This window comes from Talaromyces proteolyticus (genome assembly GCF_021365285.1).
Source record: "Talaromyces proteolyticus strain PMI_201 chromosome Unknown BGW36scaffold_3, whole genome shotgun sequence".
NCBI lineage: Eukaryota > Fungi > Ascomycota > Eurotiomycetes > Eurotiales > Trichocomaceae > Talaromyces > Talaromyces proteolyticus.
The window spans coordinates 80200-105873 of NW_025764279.1; the positions used below are offsets into that span (position 1 = coordinate 80200).

Sequence of the window (25674 nt, forward strand, 5' to 3'; positions counted from 1 at the left end):
CGGCGTATTACAGACCAGCGTATCATTATCAAACCAGACATGACAAGAGCTTGTTAGATAAAATCTAATAACTTTATATATAGGTATTTTTTTAATAGGTCGAAAGTGGAGCTTATAAGAAAATATTATTAACTAAGAGCAACCTTTAACTAATAAAACCATATTCTTTCCAGTTACTATATAACTTGATAGAAATACCTTAGTAACAGCTATTAGGCTGTCTGTCACTGGCAGGAAGCCCGAGGTTGGTGTTGATTTTATGTCGGGCTTACTTGTTATGAAACCAACATGCATGAAGCTAAGGACGAGTTAAACTAATTAAAGGCACACAGCCCTTAAAGCAGCTAATACCATAACTAACCAATTACTACAGCTAGGAACAGTTTATTTATTATCTATACAGGATTATATATTATATAATTATATATACTTAGATACATAAAGAAATACAAAAAAATAATATATAAAAGATAAAATAATAATTAGAATTACAATTAGTATATATTAAAAAGGAGAAGAGAATATTAAAGATTTAATTAGATTAAAGGAAAATTAATAAATTAGATCAATTAAGATATTATAATGATATTACTAAAATGCCTTATCTTTATAGGATCCCACGGAGTGTCACGCAATGGATTCTATTATTGAATCCTTTGCTGTGATTGGCCGGGTTTGAATTAGTACGGTCGTGGTTTTATGACAGTTAACCTCATAATGTCATATGAGCCGTGTTTTTGGCTGATAACACTTAGTAAACTTCATTCCGTTGGCTTTACTGAGAACGGCTTGTTTAATCTAACAATAACTAGTTTTAACCACAGCCAACTGTAAACCCGACTCACCGCTCACAAAATGCGTTGATTTCTAATTAGTCGAACGTGGGAGGAGGACAGAAATTCGGCCAAAGTCACGTGAAAGCGGGATTGATCACTTCCCGATATCAATTCGACCGGGACAATAACCGAGATCCTACTAATGAGGCTGCTAGGAATGGAAACAGTCCCGGCGTACAAAAGGAGGCATGGCTCTCTAATTGAAAACGCCGGTCGAGCAAAACATGTGATTGACGAGAAGATCGCTCACAGCCGAAAGCGAAAGACCAAAACGTTTACGGGGTTTGTATTTCCCTACTGGCTTCCAATCAATTCTCTTTGACTTTTAGCCACCGCTGACGAATATAATATCAGGTGTTGGACATGCCGCAGACGTAAGGTGAAATGTGACACGATTCGGCCTTACTGTCAGCGGTGTAGCAAGTCGGGATTAGATTGTGAAGGTTATGATATCGAGTTATGCTGGGTCACGGGTAGAGAGAACGTGCCACCTTCTGCGATAAAGCGCAAAGCAATGCGACAGGAAGGTATGAGAAATTCGTTTTCCTGTTGGACCTATTTTAAGCCACTCCTCGTTGACAACCACTAGCTTCACCTCTTCTGTTCTCCCCTCTGGACAAAGTCGACCAGATGCTCATCGACTTGGATCAGCTAAATCCCCTCGTCAACTCGGAAGTTCTGTCCTTGGGGCCCTTTTCTGTTTTTAACTCACAGACTTATTCACTTGAAGAATCACTGGTCGAATCCTGTGCTAGAGAGCCCGCTAGTCTTCCAGAATGCCTAAGCTCTCTACAAGAGCTTGGGACTCAGGAGCGGAGTGGTGTAGAACCGCCTTCGCCTTTTCTATCTCGAAGGCTAGGATCAAGTATTTATCGAGATCCTGTCGCAGGAATGCTGATGGACAACTATGTCCATAACGTCGCGAATCTGCTCCAGCCCATCTTCCATCCTCATAATCCGTACAGCTCGGTCTACGTACCCGCTGCTATCCGAGGTTCTGTGGATTTACTGTTTGGTGTAGGAAGTATAGGCGCTGTGCCACCCAGCTACGTCGCGATCTCCTACTCTCTTTTGGCGGCGTCGGCGTTCCATTTACGCGGTCCTGTGGATTGCGGAAGCCAACTAGACAAACTTGGCATGAAATTCCGCACAAACGCATTTCGATATGTGCGGGAAGCACTCCAACTCCAGAAATCGCCAGCAACAGTATCATTTCCAGAACATCTGTACCCGGATGTAACAATGGCAGCGATACTGACATTAATCACAACAGACGTGAGTGATGCTGTCTTAGAACAACTATTGCAAATACAGATTTGTCACTAATATATGGCATTAGGTCATAGAGGGTAGGATGGCTGAATATTGGATCCATCTAGATGGCTGCGACCAACTCCTAAGAAAGCGAAATTACGGCGAGTCAAGCAGACAACTGAAGACAATATACTCCTTTCTTGTTACATTATCCAACACAACGCTCTACGATCTTCCCAGTTTACCTTGGTCAGAAGACGAATGCAACTTCAATATGCTCCCCGCACTTTCAACCATTCCCAATGATTCCAGCCTTGAATTCACTTATGGTATTACGTCGACGCTGGCTACTATGATGTCCCTTACCACAAAACTCTCGCAGCATATATTATTCTATGCGTCGCGCAATCAACCCCTCCCACACACTCTCGAAGCTGCGTGTGAAATACTCGGAAAACATATTTCAGAATGGTCAATATCGTCTGAGCCGTTATCGTCCATCGACTCGTCTGATCCTGTTACGCTGTCCGTGGCAAAACTCCACATTCTCGCCTTTGGTCACGCCTTGAACGTCTATTATCATACTCGCATCCGACTTTGTGAGCCCCATACGATGGCATTTTATGTGAATGCAGTTGCGGAAGATCTTCAGTCTATTGAGGCGTTTAGAAAATTGCAAGATCATCGCGGGCCTGTGTCTGCATCGGTAATGTGGCCAGGATTTATTGCAGCCTGCGAGGCCACGCCTTCCCGACGAAGTGTGTGGCAAGCATGGTGGGCCGATATGCTAACATATAGGATTGGGAATATCCCGCATCTGTGGCAGGTGGTGCAAGACGTCTGGGCCGCAAGAGATGCGGGAGATATGGAGACACCTGGTTATATCGGAGTGCTACGCAGGCAAGGGAAGAAAGTTCTAGCTGTGTAACGTGGTACTTTAACAGTCATATTTTGCAATATATTCGGGTCTAGTTAAGAACCATTATATCTATATATTGCTAGCTTACTATGGAGTCGAAGAGCCTCCGAGTTCTGCGCTGGTGCGAACGTATTTTCTGTGGGAGATACGGAATTTCGGAACAATTTCGAACTAGCTTAATGTTGTCGCAGCATATCGCTGATAACATACCTAAGCCTTTGTATGCCTTCAGTCAATAGACTCTCGTCTTCCCACGCAAAGCAAATTCTAATTTCCCGGTCACATTTCATGCTCATTTCATCCCCATAGACTTCAAATAAAGATCCCTGTGCCACTGATACACCTGCAAGATCCATCGCTCGTACAGCGAATTCCGCAGATGTTAATGGGGATGGTAGTTCTATCCAGAGGAAATAACCACCGCCATCACCCGCCGCTTTCGAGCTTTGGTTCAATGGAGGAATTCCCTTAACTCGAGCACCGAGAGGTTCAAGATACTGGTGTATAGCGTCCATTACCAACCGATATCTCCTCTCAAGCCCTGGAATGAGGTAATTATTCATATGATCCGTAAGGTCTCCTCTATGTAGCAAGTCTGCGATAACAGTGGCGGTCAATTGCGATGGTGCGCCTCCACTGACTGCCGATCCACATTTGGACAGACCGTAAATGAATTTTTCTGTCCCTTCAACCCAGCCAGTTCGGCACCCAGGAGCAAGGATCTTACTGAAGCTGCCGTTACTGATAGCATTTCCGAATCCATCGGCAGTGGCTCCTCCAGGGCCGTCGTCTAGTTCATGATCGATGTCAACCAGGCGGGGCAAAACATCCTGGTGCTGCCGCTTGCGAGGCCATTGTAGCTGGTCGTATACATCGTCTGCGATAATTAAAGCATCGTGTCTCCGAGCCAGACGAACAAGTTGCCGTCTCCGATGCGTAGTCATGGTCTTTCCAGATGGATTCGAAAATGTGGGAACAGTGTAGATAACGTATTTATAGATTTTCTTCCACGGCTCTAGCTTTTTAAGAGACTGAATGTTCAATCATATCAGCAAGTACATAGGAGATGATATATATCACACGGGAACCAAGAGACATTTACCGATTTGCCACTGTTCGTAACTTCCTCCATCGAAAGACATTTTTCAAGATAGTCGATATCTATTCCTTCTATGTCTTCAGGTACAGCTTTCAGCCTGCCAGCGAACCCATGGTCCTCAAAAACCCTGCATGCAAGATGATACGTCGGTGCGATCATAAATATATTCTTTGTATAAGATGGATCCGTGAACACCTGCAGGATACTTGCGAGGCCTTGGCTTGCGCCTCCACTGATACATATCCTAGATGGTACTGTCCAAGGTGTAGAGTAGAAATCTCCTATCCATTTGGCGATTGCTTCACGAATGGCCTTGCAGCCAGGATCAGGTCCGTACTGAAGTGCGGACGCGGAAAGATCGGGATCGCGAAGGACGCGTTGTGAGGCTTCGAGTAGCCTTGATGCTGGTAAGAGCGTATACGATGGCCAGCCTGTAAATAGGTCGATAATCGGAAGCTTCGACATTGTCATTGGCAGAGCTGAGGCTGTTGAACATGACAATCTCTTGCCGTCTTCCAGGAAAAGATGCGATAGGCCATAGCGGTTCTGTTAGCACGACCATTTGTATTTACGTATTTCTAATCGCATTCCACTCGACGGAAGCATCAGCGAGACGAAGGAACATACACTCCGACACCCAACTCATATTTCCTGCTAGACATACGGAGTAGACTTTATCTTAAATCATATAGATAAACGGCAATAGTCAGCGAGCCAAATGGCCCCACAGTCGGCGCCTCTCCGGAGGGAGCCAACCAATTGTTGTGTGCGCCAGTACAGATAAGGTTCGTCAATAAATACCGTGGGTCGTGTGAAGTCAACTTTCCCAATGGGGAATAAACTCATGGGGCAAATCATCGTGTTGGGAAGGAGTCAGCGACGGCTGGCCTTCGCAAACGAATGCCTGGCTGTCAATTAAGATAAGTCCCAAAAGTTACCTAAACAGCACCATGTAACTAAGTTGTCGAGTCTTTGATAGTTGCGATAAGGTTGTGCTACATGCCGTATATTTCAGAGTCCCTGCCATTATTTATTCAGAGCATCAGCACCTTTTCAGAGATGCTCGACCTTTGTATTTAACTCTTCCAGGGCGTCAATATTTTTGGCAAACAACTTTTGCAGGCATGGCCGATATCCACCAGGTCGATAAGAATAGGGTTGACCTTAAGACACCATACAAATCCGAAGGAGACCCCGATGCTGAAGAGGTTATTGTATCGGGCCATCTTCCTGTGCTGCCCAAGAGATTCAACCTGCTCAGTGCCATTGCCACAGGCATTACTACAGGCAACACATGGACAGCGCTGGGAGGAGCCATCGTAAGACCTTAAGCCATCAAGGTCACCACCTAGTTCGCTAACGGGTGCAGGTCGCATCCCTTTACAATGGTGGCCCTCCTGGAATCATATATGAATTGTACCTCTTCCTGTCTGCATAAAGGTGACCTCTTGCCTCGCTTGCTAACGGATTCCAGTATTACCGTTTCTGTGTTCTACTGGTTTATTGCAGCATCGATTGCCGAATTGGCCTCCGCAATCCCAGCTTCAGGAGGAGGTGAGTGATGCCGTCTAATTAGGCCTTGAGTTGATATTTACATATTATCTTAGTTTATCATTGGGCGACCGTGACTGCTGGTCCTCGTTATGGCCGTATTTGTGGCTGGTTCGCTGGCTGGTTGAACTTCTTTGCTTGGTCGTTCGGCGTGTCAGCAAACTGCTCTATCATTGGCAGTATGATTGTTTACGCATATACGCTCTTCCATCCCAACTTCGAACCACAGCGGTGGCAAGTCTTCATTTGTTATCTTATTATTTGCTGGGGGTGCTGCTTAACAGTCATGTTTGCCAACCGTGCCCTCCCTTTTATCAACCGGATTGGATCCTTCTTGATACTCGGGGGACTTTTTGTCACAATCGTTGTCTGCGCCGTCATGCCCAGCCGAAATAGTAGAGGCTATGCATCGAACGATTTTGTTTGGAAGAACTGGAAGAACGGTACCGGCTATTCCAGTAACGGTTTCGTGTTCTTAGCGGGAATGCTGAATGGCGCCTTCGCGGTGGGAACTCCAGACTGTGTCACACATATTGCTGAAGAAATCCCGCAGTATAGTACCCCTCTTCCCGAACACCTGGCTATCGAAATACTTACAATTCTATAAGTGCAGGAAGGAATCTTCCAAAAGTCCTCGCCTGTCAGGTGGCGGTCGGGTTTTTTACCGCCATTTTCTACATGATCTCTATGTTCTACGCGATCAATGATCTGGACGCAATATTTCAGGCGGACTCAATCTGCCCCCTTGGTGACATCTATTTGCAGGCAACTGGCTCTAAGGGTGGAACGATGGGACTCCTGATTGTGATTATCTTGCCCATTGTCTGTGCCACTGTAGGCTGCTATATCACAGCAGGTCGGACTCTATACACCCTTGGCCGCGACGATGCAGCTCCTTTCTCCAGCAGAATCGGTACCGTCAGTCGAAGATGGAACAGTCCTCTCTATGCTACATTAGCGTGCGGTGTGATTTCCACCTGTATGGGAGCGATATATGTCGGGTCTCTGGCCGCATTTAACGCGTTTGTTGGCTCGTTCGTACTGCTCACGACAGCGTCCTTTCTCATGGCTATTCTCCCTCACTTAATAACGGGCCGCAAAAACCTCCGTCCCGGTCCTTTCTGGATGGGTCGGGCCGGGTTCTTCGTCAACGCCATCAGCTGCATGTATATCATCGTTTTCTTCGTGATATACTGCTTCCCATACGCCGTACCCACGTCGGCTGCGGAAATGAATTACACTAGCTTGATCACTGTTTGCTTGGCTATCTTGGTGGGCATTTGGTGGTTTATCCACGGAAGAAAGAACTATGTTGGGCCTCAGATAGTGTTGAATTCATAGAGCTGGCTCTTTCTCCTCCTCTTTGCTGCAGAATACGATGTTATTTTAGGACAGTTCTAGAGTTTTTGAATTTTAGCTAGTCCATGAACACATGCACCTTCTTTAATATATACCTTGTTGTCTGTCTTTCCAGGGACTGATAGTTAATGTTAAACTTCAAGAAATTGTTTTGTGTGTCTACCTACTCCTAGATTAGCTAGATGTCTCGACTCATTTTATGAAGAAGCAATCAGAGAGCCTTTATCCTAATGTGGAATGATCCCCATTCCACAGCAGTACCGCTCAAGGAGGGGAGTCTTGATGCCCTAGGCATCTTTTACCACTAGGATATTATTATCCTCATCAACAGCAATTATATGAACAGCCAACGATTTCTGACAGTGTTAATATTCTGAAATATCCGGTCAATTTCATCGAGATATTTCCACGTTAGCTCTTCACGTGGGTAATTGTGAAGGATACTGTGAATGACTTACCAACCTGCCCTTTGTCTGTAGGAAACAAAAGAACACGATGGTCGCCTGAACAGCATCCCAAACAGTGAAGATAATATAAGTCTTCTAGTTGATATTTCTTTAGAGAAATAGACCATAAAAATTGGCTTGAGAGGCCGCCAGCATTTGTAGCTACATTAGAAACGGCCATGCCCTTGGCCCGCATTTCGTAACACAGTACCTCCACGGGGTATAGAGCCTTTAGAGGGGTGATTCCAATAGAGTGTATCGCGCTGAGTATGGAAATTAAGGTATATGAATATTTCGAAAAATGGGTTTGTACCTTCTTTGCATGTGCATTAGTTTTGGACCCATTGTATGGTATGGCATGCAAGTGGGTACCCCGCTCCGGCGAGACGGAGATAACTAAACCGGACGGTTAGGCTACTTACCACACTCGTCAACAAAGAATTGGTGGTCATTTAAAGCTCATTAAAGAGATAAGGCGAATGAATGGCGTTTATAGAAAAGTAAGCAAGTTTCTCATGACGGAATTTCAATAGAGAATAATGAATTACTAGACTGGACGAAATCAGTTCTAAGTCCTTGCAAATAATGGCAGGGTTCTGTGGAAAATGCATTAGGGGGAGCCCAAGAGGGAAGACACCGCCCAGTCATAAATAGACCGACAGCTCGCCCTGTGAGCATGTTTCTTTGTTATCCTCATTTCCTTCCCTCTCTCGAATCGACATCACTATATCTACTTCGCTCTAACTTCTCAAAACCCCTCAACTTAATCCCTCGATCGACATGGCATCCAACGGAAACCTTTCCATTCCCATCGTCGACCTGTCGCCTTTTACGTCTGGCGAAGCAGGAGGCGACCTAGAGTCTCGCAAACGCGCAGCTGCGGCAGACCTGGCAGAGAAATTACAAGTAAATGGATCTGTGGGCATCATCGGTCACGGAGTACCAGTCGTCCTGCTCCAGGAGGCCTTCAGAATGGTTAAAACACTGTTCAATCTGCCGTACGAGGACAAGATGAAGGCGCCGCATCCAGACGGCACGGTGCCGCATCGAGGCTATTCCGGCCTCGGTAGGGAGCAAGGCGCCGCCAAAACTGCTCTCGAGACGGACGATGAGATAGAGAAGGATGCTTATACGAGCGCGTCAGACTACAAGGTACGTGTCAGAGAACCAGTAGTTGATATACCTTATTCCAATATCTATGTAGGAAAGCTATGAAATCGGCAGTGAAGAGAATCGGATACAGTACAACATTTGGCTTCCTGAAGATGTCTTTCCCGGTTTTCGCCACTTCACCATCGAGTTGTTCTGGACTCTGAACAAGACGACAAACGCCATTCTCGACGCTCTTATCATGAGTCTAAACTTAAGCGAGCAGGAAGCCAATTCTGTGCGAGCACTACATACTGGCCATGACAACCAACTGCGATTACTGCATTATCCGTCTATATCGGGCGAGATGCTTGCCAAGGAGAAGGATATTGGCCGTCTCGGAGCACATACCGATTGGAGGTTTGTTTTGCTCTTGTAAGAGATATCGCAAGCTATGCTAAACGGCTGAACGAACAGTACTTTTACTCTTCTCTTCCAGGATACGCATGGCGGGCTGGAATTCCACGATCGCCAGACGGACGAGTTTGCTCCAGCGACGCCTAAAGAAGGAGTGGTGTATATGAACATTGGGGACATGTTTCAACGGATCTCCAATGGTAATTTTGATCACTTCTTTTTACGTGTTATTTCATGCTGATTGTAGATAGGTTTTTATCCTTCGGCACGTCATCGTGTGGTCATCTCTGGGAAAGCCAAGGGCGAAGCAACGCCGGCACGCTACTCAATTCCATACTTTCTCGTACCACAGCCAGATGGAGTCATAGAGCCTCAGCCGTCTCTGGTGGTGGCTCATGGGAAGCAGGTCTACAAGCCCGTGACGTTCAATTCCTATTCTGAGGAAATGTTTCGGGCCACGCAGGTTCGTGAGTAGATAGATGCTTTGTCTTACGGGCAATTCGAATCGGTTTGGTGATGATAGATGTTGAGAATCATAAGAATTCACCGCAGCTTTAAGGCATTTTACAAGCATGACAAACCTTATAAGGAGGCCCACTGTTCAACTACCTGACTACTCAGTTCCGCATGTCACCGTAGTATGCTTATGGTCCTTCTTCGGTAGAGGCTGCATTTCCAAATCGGCGTCATCTACTATCGAAATGGGCTCTGCGCTAGATGTAGGCTGCGATAATGGCTCCTCGAAGCAAATAGATATGTCTTCTGGCGCCTCCCTTGAATTTATACCGTCTGCTGCAATCCTCGATCCAGAGCCGCGCGAATTACTAGAGAAAACGGATCGGAAACCTTCGATCAAGTTTTTTATTGCCCGGTTTTTGCGAATTCCGGACAGTGACGGCAGACAGATAGCTGTGAGCGCAAAGCAGGCTTCGATGTACATGAAGTACAGACCGGCAGTGGAGACGACTATCACGTAATTAGCAAGAGCTATAGAATTTGAATAGGATGATCGTACAGTCCTCATCCGCCGTTGCAGCAAATTCAACTGTATTGTTTAGCTAGAGCTACCGTGCAGAAGGAATACCACGTACCATTCAATTCTTCCCCGATAATCACCAGACGTGTGATGGACGCTGCGACAGCGCTGAAATGGTTAGTAGTTGGGCTTTGGAATTATCAGTCAAGATTTACGTACAGACCACCAAGGGTAAAAATGCCTAAAACTAGAAGCTTATTGCCCCACGATATCTGCATTCTCATAATCTGGTTCCGTTATTAATCTGGCCTGTTGCACGAGAGAAGTTGAGACAACGCACCCATGGAATTGGAAATGCCAATAGAATCACATCCATCACAACATCCGAAACCGATAACGACAGATCAATCTTGCTTAGATCGGCGGGACATTTCAACTGGTTCTCGAGGTTGGTCCAAAAGTAGTCGAAATGCGTGTTGCAGGCAAAAAGGAAGCTGAAGAAAAACCCCAAGCCCCAGACCAGGATCAGTGCGAGAATGATGTAGATTAGGATATTGGCGATGTGTGATGCGGTGCGGAAGATGCGTTGGTAGAAGAGCATACAGCTTAGTTTGATGAATGTGAGAGCGGCGGTCTGCATAAGGGTGATGGCCATGTATGCCTGTAGGAGATCGAGTCAGATGCGTTGACAATTCACTGGTAGAAGAGAGAACACCTTTCTCGTCACTGTTTGTTGAGGACTGGTCGCCGTCAGCTCCGTCCCTGGTTCGGGCTTTGGCGTTGGGTAGCCTAGAGCATGCTGGGCCACTCCTGCCAGGATAGTCGCTGCCATACCGAGAATCAGGATCTTTATCAATTTCATAGAATATATCAGCCTATCGTCTCCGAACATAAGCTCTATATGCAAGAAATAAAGGGCATACCAGTGCCGGGAGCGTCAACCAGTCATCAAGCCCATACCGCATTCGCTGGCTTTTCCTCATCACAAACCGCGCGGCGACAATCGCGAGACAGATGGGGGGCCATATTGTGCCTGCGGTCCATAGAAAAGGGGGGTGGATTTGAAGCGATGCCATTGAATATTTGGCCAGCTGTCGTGCGTTTTTTGCCGGGGTGAAGCCGAAGAGACAGACAGTATTTTGAAGCTCACATTCTACTCTTCCTCGACTTGACCAAGACCCTCAGCGAGTGCCTGGATGCTATCAAGGTGAAAACAGGCTAAGATTTGCACGACTATGCCAGCTGGCATGAATTTCCATGGGGAGGGAGAGGGGGGAGGTTTTTTTTTGCCTAATATACAATTCCTTATGCCGTGGAACCGCATTACTGACGAGACAAGGGTTCAGAGAAAGGGGGGGGACAGCAGGCAAGGACATTGTCACCGGAACGTTTGCGTTACCACAGCGACGGACAGAGATCTTTAATTGACGTATATATTTTATCAATTATCTTAGGTTTAATTTTAAGACTTAATTACCTCAATTTCAATATTTTAAGATGGTTATAAATTGTAGGTCGTCTTACTGCACGGCCTGCCCGATAAGATGTAACCTTGGATAGGAAACGTAGTTGATACATGATGGGTGGGTTTCAACGATGAGCGAGTGCAACACAACGCAAGCCCACTGGCAAATCGGCAACGCTGCATTAATCGCTGTGATGTACAGATTCACCGACAGGGAGGTACTAGGTAGCTGGTGAGCGCGTCTGCATGTCCCGTTTGAGAATGATTTGCGGGGATGTACAGGGAATCCGCATTGTCTGAGCAAATCACAGCCGTCTGCAAGGTTAGCAAAAGGTTCAGCTAAAACCAGCTGAACTGTGCCGCTTTTTCTAGCTTTTGCCAAGTTGAATAAACCCCAGCTGAACTAGCTGAACTAGTCGCCGAGTTCTAGCTTCTCCGTAGCTGAGTGGTGGGATTAAAGCTGTTTCCTCCTGGCCTGTGCGCACACCTAGTACCATCCTTCCATTATGTCTTTTTCTCTAGCAAGTCAAGCTTTAGGTTCGGTGAGAAGTAATTACTTGTTGCGGATCTCCTGTGCAATGCTACCTGTCGATCATCCGCAGCTAGTCAGCTCACCGACTATCAATGGATGATCAGATGATGTCTGTCCTTGCATGGTGAGGCAGGCTGGGTCGGTCTCAACCAATCCCACATCATCACCATTCATCTTTTCACACATATCCACCCTCCACATTCGTGACCTGCTCCCAATTTGATATGGAATTCTATCAGTTCTAATTAAATCACCGTCAATTCGGTGGCCCAGTATTTCGCATCAACTCCTTCGGCTCAAAGTTGCGTTTTTCCAGTATCGGCTGCAGACCCTCCCAGTCGACACATCTACGTGTTACCTTTCCACTAACAGTCACGGGATGGTACTTGCTACCGGACCAAAAGTATGGATGTGGATTTATGTCGGGATAACAGAGCATTGATGTTCGTATTGACTCAAGACAGTGAACTTCCCTTGTTAGCTTTGCATTATCTACGGTTCTGTTAGGATAATCTCACGGTTATGATGGCGGTTATATTCCAATTCTTCTTCTGAGGCGTCCGGATAGTAATACTCGGGGTTCAGCATCTGGCGTATACGCCGCTATCAAAGCTGTCAGTCAGACAATACATTTTCACATAGGAAATACAAGGTGAGCCGACCAGGCAGTGGAGATTGTGGATTATCCCCAATTCAGTTGCGAAGTCCTCTCCCGGTTGGACTAGGATACTATCCGTAAGGTTTAGACGAACAGCTTCGTCGCGATGCACACGGAATGATCTTGCTGATCTGATTAGTATGGCGGATCGCAAGAAAAAGAAAGAAAACAGAAGTTAAATTTACTTACGCCGGATAAGGTTGTTCCAAGCAGTGTCTGACTCAAAAGAAGGTTCTCCAAAAAATAGGGCTGGGTCCCAATCATCAGGAGAGCGAGTTTCAATTTTGTACGAAGCATGATTGTTTAGGGGTGCTATAGTTGTCAGTTCATTCATTTATACCATCTTACAGAGCCATACACTAGTCGTAAATGTTGGATGTAAACTCACAAGAGTAATTGCCAACGAGGTGTGCGTCATGATCGACCGGGACAGAGTCAACTGCCTTCTTTGGTGGTATTCTCGGAAGGTTCAACGCGCTGGACACAAGTATGAAAAATAAAAAAAATGTGAAGTGGATACATATCGAAATCACCCAATATTTCCTCTGCTGATGAGGACGAGACGGACGTTGAAGTTCATTCTCACAATTGGGACAGCTGGGCAGAGATTCCAGCTTGTCATATCGCATGGTGAATTAAATGAATAACATAAAATACAATGGTTTCTGAATGAGACTATTCGCATGGCAAATTCAGTTGATTGAGAGAGTAATTTTCTCGAGCAGAGGAAATGAGAGAATCGAATGAGCAACGGCACTACTCATATAGGCAAGTACTCACCATTCCCTTGTCACGTTTGTAATGTCGCCCGCTATTTTTCAGCCTAAAAAATCCAACTCAAGAGCACGCCCTCCCATTCGCTGTCTGGAAAAACAAAGGCTGCGTCAACCGCTGATGGCTGAACTGGAAATTGATAGTGTCTATATTATTGGACGATCCGGCGCTTATAAGCCAAGTTCCGCAGGTGATCATGTGTGATTCTTCTGCGATGACTAGGGTGCGATGACAAGGGCTGAGAATACTCTTCCTCTTTCGCTGAATAAAAGAAAATCCAGGCGAATTCGGCCCTTCCTATCTGTACAGGCGGTTGCCTGGACAGCTTTTCTCTTTCTCCAGATCTCTCGCCGCCAGACATCACTAGCTTTCTCACTCCAACCCACCACACATAAACATCTGTATTTTTCTCAGTCTACCCACAATGCGTTTGCACAGCGTTCTCCTCATCTTGGTCCAAATTGCCCTGGTTGCGGGAGCTCCACTTCCTGCTGGTGAGAATCACAGGACCTTTTAATCTTCCATCTTGATTAATTGTTATTAAGTGAAATCGCCTTACGCTGCCGATAGCCAAATCAACGATGCGCCGCTCCCAGAAACTGTTTTACCTGGAGGTGGAAAATACGATGTTTAAATTAAAAAATTGAAATCCAAACATCAGCACTAAAATATACGTGTGTGTGATTTCGTCAAACTCGCTGGAACTGCCTTGTCAGGCTATGGATATTGTAGCTGGTGTTGGTTCGGTTTTGGTTATCCTGTCTGCGTGAAGACTCTACAACTGTGATGATTCGTGGTAACTATCGAAAATACTAAACTTGGAAGAAGAAAGGAAAAACGAAGAAACAGAGTCATCGCCAGTTGCTTGATAAGACCTTTTATGTTACATGATATCTAAATCAGGAAAGCAACATCAACCAATTTGCATATAATATGAAAGCTTAGTAAATTAATTTTATAAATCTTAAAATTTATAGATCCATAAATAAACCATTAAAATAGCATAAGCTAATAATTATAAAACTAATAACAAGTTTAATACTAAAAAATATACTATTAATTGTAAGACCATTGATGCCTGAGGCTGCAAGGCATCCATGTCACGCGTTTTGGCAGTTATTTCATGTTCTAATTAATGTTGGTCTTTTTAGCCTTGTTGGCTAGGGTTGTTCCCCAAAGCCTTAGCTTACAACGCGCCTCGGGGGCCTCTTCGGCCGCTGAAGGCCTGCTAATCTTGACCTCCAAGAGGCACCTATACGCGGCCGCTGCCACTGCCTGCAGTGGAGCAGGAGGTGCTCCACGGTCTCTGCCCCGTCTGAGCACCCCTCGCACAGGGGTGCCAAATTAGTATAAAAATTACCTTAAATTAGATAAATTAAGTTTTTTTTAATAATTTGAAAGAATTTAAGTTTTCATAGCTATTACTAGCCCAGGCTGGGCTCGGAGAAGATCCCGACATGCAGCACCAATTCCAGATTAACTTAATTGTCGCGTATAATTGAAACTAATCGGGCAGATTGCCATCATTGCCAATCCAACAATACCGTTCGGCCGGAATCTTCCTAGCAATTCGACTAATATTCTAATATGATATAATCATATATCATATATCATAGAACACATTTACACATCGTGATAGACAATCATTTAATCTCCCATGGGCCCTGGAAGGTGCTATCAGTGAATTCACCGCGCGGTGGCCTCCAGAACAGACCAATCACTGGTGGTCTCCATTGATGCTGTAACCGGATCCATTCATCACTGGGCTTCTTCACATCCATATTGGGATAAATATCTATAAGCTTGCGATATCCACAGCTCTCATAAAGGCAGCTACCCATCACACTGCCCTCAATGAAACTCTCATACCCTAATGGATCAATACGCTCGTGTCCCCACTGCATCAACATCCGCCCGATTGGGATGTCCTGGAATGACAGCCAAAGCCATCAATGCTCAGAATTTTCTAAGTTCGAAGGAAGGCGAATAATAGGGTTTAGTAAAAAGGGACTTACCACCGTGCGGCCGCGCCGTCCAGCACATGTCCCTCAATATTCTACCGACGACATTGAAGATATTGATACTGAGAGGACTTGGCAATCATTTGCAAGTGGTCTCACCAGAATTGCGCTTCATTTAGCCCTTTGGCAATACGGTCTTATCAATTACATGGTCTGCATCTCCAATGGTCCAAGGTAGCGGGGTGCGGAGATCGCTCATCGACGACCAACGTAGGCAAGGACATGCAGTCTTCCTGCAGTGTCAGATCTTTTCAAAACCCAGTGGGCCATCAAGAGTCAAAAATATGGAGACCGGCAGACACCTCAGCTGCTTTTGTACCACTTCTGCGACGTCCGTGTTCCACGATTCACACTGCTTTCGCCCTTACAGACCTTCCCTTTGAGCTTAAACATTTCCTGATAGCTGCTTATTATCCAGCTTACCAGATTTTGATGGCCGCTCGTCACCTTGGGTGAAAAAAAATTTTAGTTCCGACGAATCGCCTAGAAGACCTAAAGGCATGAAGCAAGAATTGGGCACGCGTAGGACATGGCACTAATATCTTGATCTGAAACTACCCTTTCAACGGTTAAGTGGAACTTGCTATCACGATCCCGCAATCGATCCAAAGGAGTAGGTGATGATGCCGGTGTGAATTCCTAAAAGCTGAAAGAATCAAAATCAATTTCTGAGGCCTAAAAATTGTCAGTAATGAATGTGCAAGAAAGAATAACCGAGAAAAGACCCAAAACCCTAGATTTAAATTCGATGTTATGGCATCGTCACAACTCGACTGATTCGTTCCTAGGGTCTCATCAGTACTAGAATCATTCCTTTCACGAGCAATGAACTTCTGAAGAGAGGACCGGCATGTTTGCATGCTCTCTAAAAGAGCTTCTCGAATCACAGCTTGCTCTTCTGAATCTCCATGATGCGCAACCCGGGTTTGGGCAAGTTTTCCGCTTAGGAGACAATACTGTTTCATAATTGATGTTCCGACTGGTAGACTTTGGCAACGAATGCAATGGTTGCATTGGAGTGTCTGTAGCATTGGTGCACGAGTATATTGCGCCATTGGATCGATGACACCCGACATTTTTTCAGTTGAGCCTGTCGGTTGCTGGGCACTCATTTCTCCGGTCTGAAGCATGAGCTCTAGTCCAATAGTGACTATTACTTCCTGGGAAAAATGGCCGTTGAATAGGCCAGCACCAGAGAGGCAGAGTCGGTGGAAATCTTGAGTTGATTGTTGAGATAAAATATCGGGGCTATTAGGGTCCTCAGCATACGACGCAATTGCCAAAGCGGAGTCAAGGCTGAGTTTGCGAGAGAGATAGAATAGTGGGTCTTGGATAGCCTCAAGGGTAAATGGTCGGTAAAGATTTAGCAGAGCACGGTGTAGAATGGTGTTAAGAAGTCGTTAGTGGAATATAGTTGGGCCTAAATCGGAAGTGGCCGTCTGAGCAAAATATCATCGGAAGAGCCCTACAAGTACATTTGACGCTGTGCACACCTGTGTACTACAGTCAAGTGCTGCCTCATATGATTGATCGTGACTGCAGTCATTGAGGGTTTGCGATATATACAAACGGGTCGAGAAGGAATGAAGGAGGGCAATCTGCAAAGCCGAGCTTGTGCATATATCGGTTGGACGTGGTAATGGAAGGCTTTTGGAGCATTTATCAAAGTCCTCATCATTCACGTTCGATGGTGGTTTTGTGTCAAACCCATCGAGAGTTAGAAGAGGATGCATAGATACGTCATTTGAGAACTGTATGTTCAATTCAATTATCGTGACCCATATACGCCGCCTCATTTCTCCCTCGAAAGGAGATATGGACGGAAAGTGATCCGGAGCACGATGGGGCCCTTGGCTCACTGCAAGCCGCAGCAACGAGCCCATTGAGTTCCAGGTCGCCTGCTTGTCTATTGCGTAAGCGTGGCGACAGAGAAGCAATAGACAATGAACTTTTAAGGCCTCGAGGTTCCTAGTTTCTTTGGTAGTTGGGCCGGTCAACCACCACTGTGCGGCATGTACCCAACGTAGAATGGGCAAACGAAGATCATTGATTGGCCCCGGCTTGGAGTGAAATATAGATCCAATAGCCAGGACTAAGAGCAGCTTCAATGAAAATGCCATTGACGCCGACTTAGTATCTTCCCAGAGCTTGGCATAGTCTTGGTAGAACGAAGGTATATGTAATACTCTGAATATCACTTCCATTGTCCGTAGGTAGCAATGGACGAGTTGATCGCAGACTTCTTTCACGGGTAGATCATTTAGCAAGCCTGGGGCCGGATCATGAAGCTGCGGTGCTTGCCAGCTTTTAATGATGGATCTCATAGCACGAGTGTGCCGAAGTAAGTTGCTGACTTCATTTTCGGCATGAATAGCTGATTTACGAAAGTCGCGGAGGTAGTGGAACTAAATGGCGTTAATGAAATGAAACCCCTCCGCTCGTTAACCGATAATTACCTGTTGGAACATATGGGCCCAATGTGTTGTACCGAAAACCTCGGTCTTGTCGGCAGTGGATTTTAAGAATGGGACCAGAGGAGGGATCTTGATCCGATGGGAAGGTCGTCGATCCGGTCTGCTGGTAGGGGATTGCCGTTCCAGCTCTTTAACGCGACTATCAAGTTCGTTAAGACGACGAGCTATTCCAGAAACATCATATGCCATAGATCGATCGTGGTGCTTATGTTTTGCATGAATACCATGCTCCAAGTTTTCCACCCTTTCCTGAAGCATTCACACACTGTGTTCTAATTGGGCGAGTCGGGTTCTTTCAACATAGCCACCCCGGGTATTGAGAAGGGCCCTGGGGGAACAAGGAATCATCAACTCAGGTTCGTCCCCGTCAATTACAGACATATCAAGCCCAGCATGCAGGGCGGCCTTTCCTTCATGGACATACGAACATGCCAAGGATGGTCGAGTCTTCTTGCACGGTCCGCAAGGCATCTTCCGGTCGCATTGGACCTTGCGCCGACGACATTGCTCACACGACAACGCGGGGCGGCGGCGCTTGTGGGGCAAAGATGGCGCATTGCTGCTGTTCATTTTAATAAAGGGGCGAAGACGACTTTTCGCCTAGCTTGGGGTTTGGGGACTCGTGTAAAAGGGTGGAATTGGGTGATCAAATTAGGGGATCCCGCGTTAGCCTTTCGCTGAATTCCTCGCTGAATTGCGGGAAATCCCGGGCAAGACAAAGTCAGATACACCTCAAATTGACAAAGAAAAGGAGATAGAGCCAGCAAGAAGGGAAAAAATATTCAGATAATTTGAGAGAGAGAAGCCCTTTCTTAATGATTGCCTCGCATCTCAGCAAATGAAATATCCCTTCGGGGATTCAGCCGCGCTCTTCATCTTATAAGTATCGGAGGAGTTCCATAAACTGTCGGAATTCATGGAATGACTAGTCCTAGGACAAATCAACTCAACGTTGATGCCCAGCGTCTAATAAAGGTCATGTGCATACAAGCATACATGCACTCAACTAAGTAGAGTTGTTTGGTCGGATAGAGACAATTAACAAATAATCTGGACTGCTATGTAAACATACTTTCTCGCGTTCAATGGACACCCCATCACTGGCTATGCGCTTGTGGGCTCGGTCTGATCTGTTCCATCCCTCTGGTCACTGGTATCTTTGCCGCACCTACGGCCAAGGTAGCGGGTGCTTCTTTATCATCGCGAGAGCACGTGCCGAAGTTGCAGTCCTCGTGGCAGTTCAACTGAATAGCCCCAGCCAGAGACGCAGCGAGAATATGGGGAACTCGCAAGAAAGGGGTAATGATATTGATAGTAGGGGTTGCAGTCAGTATCTCGCTTTTCTGTGATTTTTTCTATGACCACACTCGTTTAGTATCTAGCTAAATATTTTTGCTTTTCAACAAATTGAACATTGACCATCTGATATTTCGTGTATCTCTGCCAGTCAGAGAATATACTAGCTATCTAGTTATTGCTGAGTTATGCTAATAGCCTGACGTTCTGATAGCCCCATGTTCTTCACGAATCTGACTCGAGCGACTTTCTCTGACAGCTTGAACAATCCGGTTTATACATATGTTCGACAATTACCAGAACTCCAAAACATATGTATTTAATCTCGATCATGAAAGTGGTGTACTCTTATATGTATACCTTAGAAGATAGAGCAGACATGCGAAGGGATACATGGAGAGAGAAGAGTAACCTTGAACTCAGAAACTAAATTAGGAAAGAAGCTAAGAACGGAGTAGAGAGATCTGATTGGCATCTTCCTTGAGATCTGCTTTCGGGCGTTCCTTCGCGTCTTACTTATTTTGCGCCATCCTTCGAGTCTTCCTTCGAGTCTTCCTGCGAGTCTTCTTGCGAGTCTTTATTCTCTGTAGCTTCACTCTTCAAAAGACTCTTCAGGCAAAACAAATGTTTCTCCTGATGCAAGGCATCTCCACCGTTCTGGTATGCCCTTAAAATGTCAGAGTTTCGTTGCTCGACTTCGTTGACCATGTACTCAATGGCATCGGTGGCGTACTCTTCTAAGAGTTCTTCTTTTGCACTGCTGGCTTCCTCCTGGATTTCATGGAGTCGCTTGAGCCAGTACATGTATCTCCATGGCGAGAAACCAGTGGGCGATCGCTGCCCAAGCTCTGACTCGATGAACTTCTCGCCACCCTTGCTGATGATGCTGGGACAATCGTTCCAATAGATCTCTGAGAGTAGAACAAGATTGTAGCCCGCATGGCGGAACCAAGCTACGGCAGTTGGCAACAAGTGACAAATTTCAAGCTCATGCATCCTTCGTTTTGGATCTTCATCTTCCAACTCTTCCCCGCTGCGAAGTCCCTGTCTCTCCTCGAACAGATTGCGGAATAGTATGAGGGCAATCTGGCACAACCTATCCTTACAAACACGAGTTGATGCCAATTTAGCCAGGAAAGTCGCAAAGTTGAGTCGGTGTGTACCCGACATCGTTGGGAAGTCACTCTTCCAGAAGTCGGTCATGTCGGTGGCTAAGAATGGCAGATCGTTCCACAGTGTGCCATCGACAGTTCGTGCGATATCAACACCGTAATTTCCTCGCACGGGCCGAGTCAGCGGTCCCAATCCTTGAATGCGGACGATGTCGAGGACAAGACCCTCGTGGTCGGGCGTTTCGTACGAGACATTCCGGCCGAGCTGGTAGTACGAATACCACATGGAATGAATGTACTCTTCGAGGGAATCCACACCATCTCCAGACTCGCAGTATCGGGAGGTAGTTATCCAGGTTCGGTTATAGAAGGCCGCACCCCGAATCTCCTTGAATTCCCCCGGGCAATGCACTGACGCGTGTCCTTCTGGTCTATCCGAATGGCTTCTGATGTGGCGGGGTGAGAGATGCCTCGTGGCAAAGGGCTGAGCGGCGAATCGCGGAGGTTATGCATTATGGGATGTCTTCGTTGTTGATTGATAGATTAGTTCGATTTCTGTAATGAGTACGAAGATGAAGATGAAGATGAAAGAGCAGGGCTGACCTGGTAGAACCCCACGGGGTTTTTAAATGGCAGGAAAGAGTGAACGGGAAGGAAGAAGACGAGGGATTTCTCTCAGGGGAACTCCTAGGCAGCAGCGTACGGATTATGCTGCTATTAAGACAGAGCTCTGACAGGCTAACAATCTTGAAATATTTATATAGTATTAATTTTAATATAATAAATATAGAGTTTGTTTTCAGACAGAAGTGGTGGTTCGCTTAAATGGCCGGGTGGCTTACCGATTATGTTGTCCTAGAAACTTTACGCTATATTCGGTCTTCACTGAATTTAATTGGTGTCTCGCTTCCATGGCATCTCGAGCATACGTTCTCTTCAAGTATCTGCGGAGTCAGTATCCAAGCACCACAGCTAGCCATTAATACAGTTGCAGCAGGAGGTGGTTACATTCTATCTTAGTGAAGCGGACTCTTTATGGTTGGGCCGGGTCGGCGTCCGCCCACAGCTTGTTACAGGAAGGGTGGGCCTCTGACAGTAACCAACGCAAACCTTCTGTTGGGTTGATTACTACCCGAGTTTCTTCCCAAAGATTTTTGGGCCTTCGGAAGATCAGCCGCTTGACCAAGATTACAAGGATTAATACTCAGTAGACCTCGAAGAAGGTGCTGACTCCCAAGGAAGTCGCAGTCTCACGATCAACATCAATGGGCCAAGACTCATACATGAGAGAAGCGGCCAGGCTTCAAGGTTCGCGATCTAGGCTACGATGGAGACCCCCCAAAATTATTGCTCAGGATTTCGGCGAAATGTGAATATCATTCGTAACAGGATCATTAGTAGTCGCATAATCAAAGCTAGGTGCGTAAAAAATGGACGAGGCCGAGGTCAATGACTCTCTAAACTCTCCAACAATCGATAAAATGCTTCTGCATCGAATGTAAAGATGCGCCTCTTCAATGAATGGCGGTAGTAGGCGCTGGCATTGCCGCTAACATTGATCTTAACAGATGATAGCCATCCATTGAAATACAGACTACGAAATACTTGTCTTTGTTCCCCAGTTGATTCACGCGTTCAGTCACTGCGGCTGCTAGGGCCATCTTGTCTGATCCTGGAATACCGAACACGTCGATCAGGATGCGCGAGCTCTCATGTTTGCTTTGACAGAGATCTAGAATTCGTATCATTAGTATAACTTTCATTCTATCCCTAGTTTCAAAACTTGTAACGTTAAAAGCTGGAAATTACCATACAAATTTACCCGGTTCTAGGTCCTACAAGAATTCAACACTAAAAGCTGCTGAGAAAATGGTTAATACTTAAGTAAGTTTATTGATTAGAATACCATCATGTGATCTATAATTGTTACGATCGGCATATGGTTAAGTATGTGGTATCATTCAACTAGGATATTAAGGATGAGAAAAGACATTGACTATGTACAGCTGTATTTCCGGCTAGATAACCAGTGTAAAGGATATATTTAGGGGGTATATACCACACTAGCTTAAGCTCTAATTATCTTATGCATTCATATGCTAAGCGAGCTGCCAGGCTTTATCACCTACTCCACTACATACATACTGTATTCAACGCTACCTGTATCGACTTGGAATGACCAAACGCAACATGTGCACAATGAAATATATTTATCAATATAAGGGGATTTCATCTATATATTCAAAGCAGTATCGCTACTTATAATTATAGCGTTAGAGATATTTTCTCCCCAGACTTCCGACATGGCATTTGAGTCGTTTCTGGATGGTTAGTCAATATCGGGGAAGAAGTAGGATTGAACTAACTCACGTATATCACAAATACAGTAACAATGCTTCAGAGGCAGCCACGGTGAAGCTTGCCTGCCCTTGAAACACATCAGTGGTTTCGTGGGTCAAAGTGCCAACCGAAGAGCAGTCGGTGTTGGAGAAATATTGACCTGCGAGTTCGTTATAATTATTTTTTTATTCTTATCATTAAATCATATTGCTCCCAACACCAGAGAAAAACGCGTCCAGGTAGCCATCAACCAGAGAAAAGAAGAGATCAACATACCTCCAATGCTCGGCTCATTTGCGCCATTCTGAACGAGAGATGTACCTGTGTCGCTTGAAGGGGCCGTCATACGGATAGCCTTGACCTCTCGATTGGGAAGGCCATTCAATGTCACGGTACAATTGGATCGCAAGCCGCTGCCAGAAAAGTAATCGGTGTTCACTAGCACGGCTTTCGTCGGCTTCCCGCTGCTATAGATCACATATTGCGCATAAGATGTGTCGCCTGAGTCAAGCTCAATGATACTTTCCCCCCCACTGAGTGCGAGGACAGAAAAATACCCGCCATAGAACGGTGCGTTGATTTGATTACTAGACCACCAATTGAACATAGCTACACAGACATATTAGCCTTTCCTAGAGGAAGTAGAAGAAGAAGAAGAAAGCAGAGGTGGAGGAGGAGGAGACGAAAAGTCGTTACCTTGATTGATTGTTCCTTGGTGATAGAAAAGACGTTTGATTCCCAGGGTAACAGCGTGTAGCGTCTTGTCTAAAGTTACCATTGCCGCGCCAAATGTAGAATCCATCTCCACATCAAAAGGATGAAAGTTCGTTTCACCTAGGATCCGCAGCTGACGTCAGAGCAAGGTCTTCATTAATAGCAGCAAAGATCGGCCATACCCAGAATGAATGGCCGTTCGGCGGAGGCTGCCGTGGAAACTCGGTCAGCGAAGACAGCCAAGTCAGAGACAGTCTTGGAATGTTTCATCTCCATAGCTAGTGTGGTGTTACCAGGTGGAGCTGCATATAAATGACCAACATAGACCTTCACGGCATTTTTGACTGTATCATTGTACGCGGTGTGAATGAGGTAGTCTGTGTTGGGCCACTCCGGATCATCGGCGATCGCGACTGCGTATGATCCTGCAGTAAGTATTGGTGAGTTCGGCTTCCACACATTGATAAACCCCTGTGCCCAGTTCGCCGCGTCTGCTCCCTCTTGACTTGCATTCCAAGGGCTCACTGCGTCGGGTTTATCCTGCATAAGGTAGACTATGTCATTACCGAATTAGTCTTGAGGTGAAAATAATAATATCTACGTGTTGGCAATCTCCGATATACGTACCGTCTGGTTCATTTCCGAGTTCAATTCCCCACAGGTTGTTAGGAATACGCGTCCGTGCATCTTGCACGGCCATGTATGTATTTGTTCGGTTATCGTCACCGCGATTAAAGCCTAGAGCGATTAGAAAGAATAGCCTCGAGAAAAGGAATGCAGTTCATACCTAACATGGTCCCACCACCATAGGCAGCTATTCGTTATGGGGGGAACCTTTCGGTCAGTATTGCAGGGCAGCCAAGCCAAGGTCCAATGGAAATTTCTCACAAATCAAATCCCAGAAAGCCGGCCCGTAAATTAGGGTGTTGGGGGCATCTAGTGGATTGGCGACGCTGTAAGAAATATAGCCATGGAAGTTCGGGTCGTAAGTGGCTCTGTCTTGTGTAGTGCCTCCTACGCGTATGGGTGTTGTTTTGCGATAGATGTCCGAGATGCGGGAGACACATTGCATCGGAGGAGTAATATTGGTCATGTATGATGGCCACATGAAGAATTCCCATCTGGAGAAGAGCGGAAAGAATCAGCTAAGCGAGGTAACTCTAGCCTAAGGATTCGCTTTACTACTTACGAGATTCCCACCGGAGTACAATCTAAGGGTGTCGCATATACAGGCACCCTGCTGGGCACTGTGTATGAGATAGTGACTGCATTGACAATCATAGAGTGACCAGCGACTATGCCGGCATATTTGGGTAAGTTAACCATAGTCTCCTTTCTATAGTATCTCGCTTTTCCGTTTTTTTCATGTCACTAATCTGGCTGCGCGTTTTCGAGAGGAACACTAGACCTAGATACATCACAATTTGCGGCAGGAAAATGGGGCATTATATACAAAATCACAGACGCTCTTTGCCAACGCTTAAGTGGAACCTCGGTTCTGGATCAATTAGGATATGGCTGTGTTCTCTAGGATTTCCCTAGACTCATGTGTATGTGCATATTTCCAACTAGTGGTGTTCACAATGCTGCGTGGCCCACACGCGGAGAAACAGGGAGCACATACATTGCCGATTCGGTACAACTTTCCCACGAGGAATCATTTGAATAATCAGCACATCGGCATTCCCAATTAGCACATTAAGAATACGGATCCTGTCTCTTATTCTCCCTAAGCAATGTGGATATAAATTGAAGCCTATTGGCGCGGTTTGTCTCAGCTGTGGACGATCCTGGCCGGTCCAACATCCCCCGACACCTTGGACGACACTCCCCACATCTCTTTTGTTCGCGATACCTAGCCGGCGGTAATTATATTCTTAGTGAATTTCAATTCTCGGAAATATTGAATGCTTAATAATAGGACGAATAGCGTGGGCGTGGCGTCTTTTGGTCAAGTAGATTAAAATATGACACCAATGGTCAAAATATTTGGCGCTAATCAATTTGGGAAGAGATACACCAAAAGTTATAATAAAAAATTCCAAATATCTTAACCGTAATAATAGGTACTAATGTATACTCATATATCAATATATCTAAATAGATAACTTCTTTACAACTCGGATTGATAGGCACTAGTCGTAGGTACAATTTTATGAAGTAAAAGGAATCATATACGAATAACAATCTCTACCGCTGTTAGAATTGCTACACCGTCGCTGACTCTGTCAGCTCGGAGAATTTACCTCTGATCTATATACCAGCTTCTAGTTAGCCAGATAGCCTCAGTCAGCTTCACTAATCTACCTGTAGGTATGATAGTCACCGCAAATTCGGCGGCT

General features: G+C 45.7%; 10 protein-coding genes across 10 annotated transcripts; 4 read left to right on the forward strand and 6 right to left on the reverse strand.

The window, feature by feature from the left end:
• Positions 1–1254: 1254 nt before the first annotated feature.
• On the forward strand, positions 1255–3453 carry BGW36DRAFT_100986 (fungal-specific transcription factor domain-containing protein). Its single transcript, XM_046209157.1, has 3 exons — positions 1255–1363; positions 1426–2111; positions 2176–3453. Exons 1-3 carry the CDS (start codon positions 1351–1353, stop codon positions 3016–3018), a joined length of 1542 nt encoding a protein of 513 aa, XP_046074901.1. The 5' UTR covers positions 1255–1350; the 3' UTR covers positions 3019–3453.
• BGW36DRAFT_335653 (aminotransferase) lies at positions 3186–4754 on the reverse strand (the record flags this gene model as incomplete). The annotated part of the gene is made up of 2 exons (XM_046212945.1): positions 4112–4754; positions 3186–4028 (listed from the first exon to the last, which is right to left on the reverse strand). Exons 1-2 carry the CDS (start codon positions 4577–4579, stop codon positions 3186–3188), a joined length of 1311 nt encoding a protein of 436 aa, XP_046074902.1. The 5' UTR covers positions 4580–4754.
• Positions 4755–5232: 478 nt separating this feature from the next.
• Positions 5233–7000, forward strand: BGW36DRAFT_289773 (amino acid/polyamine transporter I; the record flags this gene model as incomplete). Its single annotated transcript, XM_046210701.1, has 5 exons — positions 5233–5427; positions 5478–5524; positions 5583–5662; positions 5716–6211; positions 6268–7000. 5 exons carry the CDS (start codon positions 5233–5235, stop codon positions 6998–7000), a joined length of 1551 nt encoding a protein of 516 aa, XP_046074903.1.
• Positions 7001–8140: 1140 nt separating this feature from the next.
• Positions 8141–9514, forward strand: BGW36DRAFT_100997 (putative leucoanthocyanidin dioxygenase). The gene is made up of 4 exons (XM_046209158.1): positions 8141–8616; positions 8669–8973; positions 9031–9170; positions 9222–9514. The coding sequence occupies exons 1-4, from the start codon at positions 8245–8247 to the stop codon at positions 9443–9445; spliced, it is 1041 nt and encodes a 346-aa protein (XP_046074904.1). The 5' UTR covers positions 8141–8244; the 3' UTR covers positions 9446–9514.
• A 69-nt stretch (positions 9515–9583) lies between these two features.
• BGW36DRAFT_423841 (uncharacterized protein) lies at positions 9584–11022 on the reverse strand (the record flags this gene model as incomplete). The annotated part of the gene is made up of 7 exons (XM_046219885.1): positions 9584–9936; positions 9986–10015; positions 10062–10114; positions 10166–10233; positions 10287–10607; positions 10662–10793; positions 10870–11022. 7 exons carry the CDS (start codon positions 11020–11022, stop codon positions 9584–9586), a joined length of 1110 nt encoding a protein of 369 aa, XP_046074905.1.
• A 935-nt stretch (positions 11023–11957) lies between these two features.
• BGW36DRAFT_371068 (uncharacterized protein) lies at positions 11958–13298 on the reverse strand. Its single transcript, XM_046215320.1, has 5 exons — positions 12990–13298; positions 12791–12913; positions 12606–12727; positions 12462–12546; positions 11958–12411 (listed from the first exon to the last, which is right to left on the reverse strand). Exons 1-5 carry the CDS (start codon positions 13228–13230, stop codon positions 12200–12202), a joined length of 783 nt encoding a protein of 260 aa, XP_046074906.1. The 5' UTR covers positions 13231–13298; the 3' UTR covers positions 11958–12199.
• Positions 13299–13565: 267 nt separating this feature from the next.
• On the forward strand, positions 13566–14315 carry BGW36DRAFT_458412 (uncharacterized protein). Its single transcript, XM_046222012.1, has 2 exons — positions 13566–13869; positions 13921–14315. The coding sequence occupies exons 1-2, from the start codon at positions 13604–13606 to the stop codon at positions 13943–13945; spliced, it is 291 nt and encodes a 96-aa protein (XP_046074907.1). The 5' UTR covers positions 13566–13603; the 3' UTR covers positions 13946–14315.
• Positions 14316–17955: 3640 nt separating this feature from the next.
• BGW36DRAFT_371072 (uncharacterized protein) lies at positions 17956–18596 on the reverse strand. Its single transcript, XM_046215321.1, has one exon. It carries the CDS (start codon positions 18438–18440, stop codon positions 18129–18131), a length of 312 nt encoding a protein of 103 aa, XP_046074908.1. The 5' UTR covers positions 18441–18596; the 3' UTR covers positions 17956–18128.
• A 736-nt stretch (positions 18597–19332) lies between these two features.
• BGW36DRAFT_371074 (uncharacterized protein) lies at positions 19333–20856 on the reverse strand. The gene is made up of 2 exons (XM_046215322.1): positions 20657–20856; positions 19333–20606 (listed from the first exon to the last, which is right to left on the reverse strand). The coding sequence occupies exons 1-2, from the start codon at positions 20789–20791 to the stop codon at positions 19683–19685; spliced, it is 1059 nt and encodes a 352-aa protein (XP_046074909.1). The 5' UTR covers positions 20792–20856; the 3' UTR covers positions 19333–19682.
• Positions 20857–22653: 1797 nt separating this feature from the next.
• Positions 22654–24658, reverse strand: BGW36DRAFT_445075 (uncharacterized protein; the record flags this gene model as incomplete). Its single annotated transcript, XM_046221660.1, has 8 exons — positions 22654–22778; positions 22895–23227; positions 23315–23452; positions 23515–23886; positions 23960–24070; positions 24120–24146; positions 24221–24453; positions 24522–24658. 8 exons carry the CDS (start codon positions 24656–24658, stop codon positions 22654–22656), a joined length of 1476 nt encoding a protein of 491 aa, XP_046074910.1.
• Positions 24659–25674: the final 1016 nt, after the last annotated feature.